A 7,072-nucleotide genomic window follows, 5' to 3' on the forward strand; every position below is an offset into this window, starting at 1 on the left:
GTTTCAAAGGGCTAGAGAGTAGATGGTGTAGTTGTCCTTGCATCTCTCCCCTCTTTTCCCAATCTACAGGAACTTCTGACAAAATGTAGAAATAGGGAGGGGTGAAAATTTACTTACATTCAGTTCAAAAGAAAGGAACAATTTCACTAACAGTGATAGAACATCATGTGGGAGGACACTCAGTACCCTAATTCTTTCAACAAGATTTTTTTTAAAAATCTACAATGTTAAGAATTGTTACTTTTTTAAAAACTTGAAGTTTAAGATATCAAAACATCTAATATATTCAGTGGTTATTTATTAACAACATTCTTGTGGCAAATAAAAAGAAACAAGCTGTAGCATGTATTCCACAGGCCAATAGCTCATTGTCACTTACACCATATTCAAAGTTTTAGATTGAAGAGGGAAAAAACAATTGTTGAATTTCGTGTTTTGAACAGATCAGCCTCTTCTCACCTCTTTAGTTATTTTGTTATTCAATTGAATTTGAATGTTACATAATAAAAGTAACAATTATGATTAATTACACAATTGCTTCTGCTTAGCAGAGGTATAGTAAAGCAATATTACACAAGTATTTACACAATATATATACACATGTAATCAGCTTTATGACTATGGGTGATACAGCACCACTTCCCCAGACTGTCTGGATTTGATCGGATCAAGTGTCCACCTTAAGCTGGTCTTCTAACTTCAGAACGTCAATGGGTGGGATTTTTGCTACTTCAAAGAATACCCTAAAACAAAAGACAAGTAAAATTCTCAAGGACAAGAGTAAATATAAGGAAGGGAATATAGGAGGAGTACTAAGTTAGGAGTACTTTCAGCTGCAGATTAGGACACTTGCTTTTTCACAGGTTTCAAGCTCACACTTAACCAGATCTAATGTATTGTACACCAAAAACTCACCAGCTGTGTCAGATGTGGATTAGTGTAAAAGTTATCTGCTGCTGCAACCAAGTGGCCATTCTTAAATTGTAAGAAATAAAAACAACAAAGATGCAGGGATTTAAATTCGTCAAATGGTGAGAAACGAGAAACTGTCAAAAGAAAAAGAGGATTAACAGCTCATGGACAGATGGAAAATAGCAATCTAAAAGAGCTTATGGTGTGTTGGCCTGTCTTAAGGGGGCTATAATTCAAAAATGAGGAAGTTTCTGCTGATGAGTAAATCTAAAACTTGGGAGGTACTCTCTCAAGATAAAGAGATGATCTTTGATGAGAGAAATTGTTTCACTCAAAGAACTAAGAATCTTTAGAATTCAAAGAAATGTAGACACTCCATCAAATGGTATTTAAGGCTGAGATAGACAGATTATTGGTCTCAGAATCAAGGCTTTATTGGAAATGGGTAGAAAAATGATGTTTAAAGCCCAAGATCAGCCAGCAATTGCATTAATGGTGGAGCAGACTGGACAGACTTCACTCCTACTCATGTTCTACACACAGTCTCAAGTCAAACCCTATGTGGAATACTGTAATCATAAGACAATATAGAAGTATAGCTATGCAGCCTTAAGTCTGCAACAACATTTCAATCATGACTGACTTTTCTCAAACCCATTCTTTTGTTTTGCCCTCCCTCATAACTTTTAATCCCCTTACTAATCAAAGACCTTCAAATGACTTGGCCTGCAGTTTTCTGTGGCAATGAGTTCCACAATCATTATGGCATTACAGCAGCTCAGAAAGAATGTTCACCTGATTGACAATTAGGAATGAGCAACAATGCTGGACATGCCTGCCACATATCCCCAGAAAGATGGTATAGAACACAACAATACAGCACAGAACAGGCCCTTCGGCCCACGATGTTGTGCCGAACATTTGTCCTAGCTTAAGCACCCATCCAATTGCCGCTTAAAGGTCACCAATGATTCTGACTCTGCCACTCCCACAGGCAGCACATTCCATGCCCTCACCACTCTCTGGGTAAAGAACCTATCCCTGACATTCCCCCCTATACATTCCACCCTTCACCTTAAATTTATGTCCCCTTGTAACACTGTTGTACCCAGGGAAAAAGTTTCTGACTGTCTACTCTATCTATTCCCCTCATCATCTTATAAACCTCTATCAAGTCACCCCCTCATCCTTCGCCGTTCCAATGAGAAAAGGCCTAACTCTCAACCTATCCTCGTACGACCTATTCTCCATTCCAGGCAAAATCCTGGTAAATCTCCTCCGCACCCGCTCCAAAGCTTCCACATCTTTCCTAAAGTGAAGCGACCAGAACTGCACACAGTACTCCAAATGTGGCCTAACCAAGGTCCTGTACAGCTGCAACATCACTTCACGACTCTTGAATTCAATCCCTCCGCTAATGAACGCTAATACACCATAGGCCTTCTTACAAGCTCTATCCACCAGAATGGCAACTTTCAAAGATGAACATAGACCCCAAGATCCCTCTGCTCCTTATCAAATGCCTTACTAAAATCCATGTACACTACATCCACTGCTCTACCCTCATCCACATGCTTGGTCACCTCCTCAAAGAATTCAATAAGACTTGTAAGGCAAGACCTACCCCTCAAATCCATGCTGGCTGTCCCTAATCAAGCAGTGTATTTCTAGATACTCATAAATCCTATCCCTCAGTACCCTTTCCATTACTTTGCCTACCACCGAAGTAAGACTAACTGGCCTGTAATTCCTGGGGTTATCCCTATTCCCTTTTTGAACAGGGGCACAACATTCGCCACTCTCCAGTCCCCTGCTACCACCCCCATTGACAGTGAAGACGAAAAGATCATTGCCAACGGCTCTGCAATTTCCTCTCTTGCTTCCCACATAATCCTAGGATATATCCCGTCAGGCCCGGGGAACTTGTCTATCATCAAGTTTTTCAAAATGCCCAACACATCTTCCTTCCCAACATGTATCTCCTCTAGCTTACCAGTCCGTTTCATACTCCCCTCTTCAACAATACGGTTCCTCTCATTCGTAAATACTGAAGAAAAGTACTCATTCAAGACCTCTCCTATCTCTTCCGACTCAATACACAGTCTCCCACTACTGTCCTTGATCGGACCTACCCTCGTTCTCGTCATTCTCATGTTTCTCACATACGCATAAAAGGCATTGGGGTTATCCTTGATCCTACCCGCCAAAGATTTTTCATGCCCTCTCTTAGCTCTCCTAATCCCTTTCTTCAGCTCCCTCCTGGCTATCCTGTACCCCTCCAACACTCTGTCTGAACCTTGTTTCCTCAACTTTATGTAAGCCCCCTTCTTCCTCTTTACAAGACATTCAACCTCCCTCGTCAACCAAGGTTCCCTCACACGACCATCTCTTTCCTGCCTGACAGGTACATACATATCAAGGACACATCGTATCTATTCCTTGAAAAAGTTCCACATTTCCACGACATCCTTCCCTGACAGCCTATGTTCCCAACTTATGCTCCTCAGATCTTGTCTTACAGCATCGTATTTACCCTTCTCCCAATTGTAAAACCTACCCTGTTGCACACACCTCTCTCTCTCTCCAGTAGTCACCAGAATTATCCTGGGGAATTAATAGGCTAAGTTAAGGTCAATATTCATAAACTTGCATCTTCCCTTGACTGCAAAGTAGGGAGGCATTATTTAATTCCAAATAAAAGTAGTAATTCAGTGAAATTTATTTTATTGATAATGTTCAATGGGGTACACAGAAGGACACCATTCAGGAGCTAAATCAGGAAGCAGAGATATGGAGGCCACAAACATTTACAATATCCACGAATAACTTGGATGAGGAAAGTGAACATATCATAGCCAAGTTTGTAGATGACAAAAATAGTTTGGAAGACAAGTGTCAAAGCAGACAGAGTTTGCAGAGATATACAGTTCCAGTGAGTGGACAAAAACTTGGCAGAAGGAATATAATGTGGGAAAACATGAGGTCATGCACTTTGGCAGGAAGGTAAGAGGAGTAATGATTATCTAAAATAGAGAAAGGCTGCAAGTTAAATTAAGGGGGGGAGATTTGGGAAACCTAGTGCTTATATCACAAAAGGACAAATGGCAAACAGGGCAGTTCAGTGGTTAGCACTGCTGCCTCACAGCACTAGGGACCCAGGTTCGATTCCAGCCTCTGGCGACTGTCTGTCTAGAGTTTGCACATTCTCCTTTTGACTGCATGGGTTTTCTCCAGGTGCTCTGGTTTCTTCCCACAATCCAAAGATGTGCAGGTTAGGTGAATTGGCCATGCTAAACTGCCCGTTGTGTTCAGGGATGTGTAGGTTAGGTGCATTAGTCAGGGGTAAGAGTAGAGTGGTAGGGGAATGGGCAGATTACTCTGAGGGTCGGTGTACTTGTTGTGTCAAAAGGACCTGTTTCCACACTGTAGAAATTCTATGAAATGTTGGCCTACACTTCAAAGAGGTTGGAGTACAGAAATAACAGTCTTGCTAAGATTAAATAAGGCAGTAGTTACACCACGGCTAGAATATTGAACAGTTTTTGTCTCCTGATCCAAGGAAAGATGCACATTGGAGACAGTCCAGAGAGGATTCACTCGGTCGATCCCAGGTATAGAGGGATTGTCTTATGACAGGAGTTTGAGTAGATTGGGCCTGTACTCAGATTTAAGGAAAATGAAAGGCAACTGAAACATACAAGATTCTTAGAGGAATGAACAAAACTGCAGATTGTGCAAAGACTAATCAGGTTGGGATTCTACTGACTGGAGATAAGAAGAATGAGAGGTGATCACATTGAAATACACAGTTGTGAAGGGGGCTTTTTAGGGCAAATGCTGACAGGATTTTTCACCTCATAGGAGTCTAGAACCAGATCATTATCTCCAAGTAAGGGATCACCTAGTTCAGATGGAGATGAGAATTTTCTTCAGAGGGTCACAAATCAGTGGTATTCTTCACCATACTGGCTGTGGAGACTGAGTTAAGTGTACTCAAGGCTAAGAAACTCATTTTTGATCAGTAGGAAGAGAGAGCAGGGATGTTGAGGATTATCAGATGATCTAACTGAATGATAGAGCAGACCAATGGGATGAAAAGCCTACTCCTTCTCAAGTCACTTCCCAGGAGCGTGTGGGGAGCTGGGACCAAATGAAGTGTCAAGGGAGGTGGTGTATAGATTCTTATGGATTACAGTTCAAACAAAAAGAAAAAATAGGTGGTACATCAGCCATGATCTAACTGAATGGTGAAATAGGCTCAAGAGATTAACTAGAGTAGAGTAGAGTGTGGGGTGCTGGAAAAGCACAGCAGGTCAGACAGCATCCGAGGAGCAGGAAAATCAATGTTTTGTGCAAAAGCCTTTCATCATTCCTGAAGAAGGGCTTTGGTCCAAAACATCGATTCTCCTTCTCCTTGGATACTGCCTGACCTGCTGTGCTTTGTCAACACCACATTCTCTATTCTAATCTCCAGCATCTACAGTCCTCACTTTCGCCTAGAGATAACTAGCTCACTTGCTCCCATGAAATTTCAAATCAAATGCCACAGCACTTCCTAGGGTATTCACAGCACGTTCTCAGACCATAACTAACTTAAGTGTGCCATGTCCACTGTCTCCCTTAAATAGTTTAAAATGTTACCAGATACACAGTTAACTTCTTACTTGTGAGCATACTTGTACCGAACAGCCTTCAGCTTTTCATCTGGCTTACTGTAAAGCAAAAGATTTAGTCTCCTCAGCAGCGAGTGCAAGTCAGTGACATGATATCCAGTGTAATGTTCCAGAGTCGGAGTCTAAAATACAAGAGAACCTGGTGAGCTGGATTGCCTATTTCATGGCGATTTCAAAATTAATATAGGTCCACCGAAATATGTTAAATAAGCTAATCGTATTCTCAGGTTAGGATTTCATAATTACTTAAACAGCAGGGACAGCACAAAGGAGCACAGCATACTGGAGTACTAATACATCATGTCACTAGTGGCACAATGTCAACTACTCCACCACTCCTTCCCTGACCCAGCACTCAGCCACACTATTTCTGGGGAAATAGAGCAGATTTAATATTCTGTTTCAGTTTCCCACTTTTCCCTTTTGGGAACTGGAATCTACTGCACAATTCTCACATCCCAGTAGCTGGTTCAGAGCAGAGTCGATAAGCAGAAAACTTGGTAGAACCACATTGTAAAACCACAGGGAAATAAAAAGGACAGGGGTGCAGAAGACAGTCTCTGAATATGCCAACTCAGGTTATGCTCACCCATCCTCCAAGCTCTTTCATCTTGAGGGCTAGTAGCAGGCAGGATGCTGCTAATTTAGAAGCACTCTCCCAGATAAACTCATATTCCTGCAGGGTCAACTCACAGATATAACGTGCAAGCGTCAATGTCTCAAGGTTGGCTCTAGCACACTGTAAATATTCAGATGGAGATAGATTCAGACGATTAATCTCAGACTGCTCAAAATTAAAGCAATATTTCCAAGTAATGTGACAAAATAATTCATGAACCGCACTAACAAAATGCTGACATGATAGTCAGATAACTTCCCCTTCTAACACTGCTTCAATCCATTTTTCCTCCCCATAACAAATGCATTTTAGTTACGTTACAAACCGTAAACAAGTGCCCAAGTAATCCTTCACAACACTAAAAATGCGTCAAAATCTCTCTCAGCAATGTCTGTGTTGAATCCCTACATCACGGATAGAGGCCATTTGGCCTGTCAATGCTTCACCAACTGTCCAAAAGATCATCCCACCCAGAAGAACATAGAACATAGAAGAATACAGCGCAGCACAGGCCCTTCGGCCCTCGATGTTGCGCCGATCCAAGCCCACCAACCTACCACTAGTCCACTATCCTCCATATGCCTATCCAATGCCTGCTTAAATGCCCATAATGAGGGAGAGTCCACCACTGCTACTGGCAGGGCATTCAATGAACTCACGACTCGCTGAGTAAAGAACCTACCCCTAACATCTGTCCTATACCTACCCCCCCCTTAATTTAAAGCTATGCCCCCTTGGAAAAAGATTCTCACTGTCGACCCTATCTAAACCCCTAATCATCTTATACACCTCTATCAAGTCACCCCTAAACCTTCCTTTCTCCAATGAAAACAACCCCAAGTGCCTCAGCCTTACCTCATACGATCTT

The 7,072-nt window shown here is 41.9% G+C and overlaps 1 protein-coding gene across 3 annotated transcripts in view; it reads right to left on the bottom strand.

The window, feature by feature from the left end:
• Positions 1–281: 281 nt before the first annotated feature.
• The window catches only part of ccnb3 (cyclin B3), a 25,251-nt gene continuing 18,460 nt past the window's right edge, over positions 282–7,072 (bottom strand). For 2 of the 3 annotated variants that reach the window (XM_043704681.1, XM_043704683.1), the window contains 3 exons: positions 6,175–6,324; positions 5,577–5,707; positions 282–743 (listed from right to left, as the gene is read on the bottom strand). In XM_043704681.1, the coding sequence (XP_043560616.1) occupies positions 668–743; positions 5,577–5,707; positions 6,175–6,324 (357 nt within the window). In that variant the 3' untranslated portion in view covers positions 282–667. Of the gene's footprint in view, positions 744–915; positions 976–5,576; positions 5,708–6,174; positions 6,325–7,072 lie in introns of all 3 variants that reach the window. The other variant, XM_043704682.1, reaches the window with a different exon arrangement.

This window comes from Chiloscyllium plagiosum, chromosome 15 (genome assembly GCF_004010195.1).
Source record: "Chiloscyllium plagiosum isolate BGI_BamShark_2017 chromosome 15, ASM401019v2, whole genome shotgun sequence".
In the NCBI taxonomy this organism is placed as follows: Eukaryota; Metazoa; Chordata; class Chondrichthyes; order Orectolobiformes; family Hemiscylliidae; genus Chiloscyllium; species Chiloscyllium plagiosum.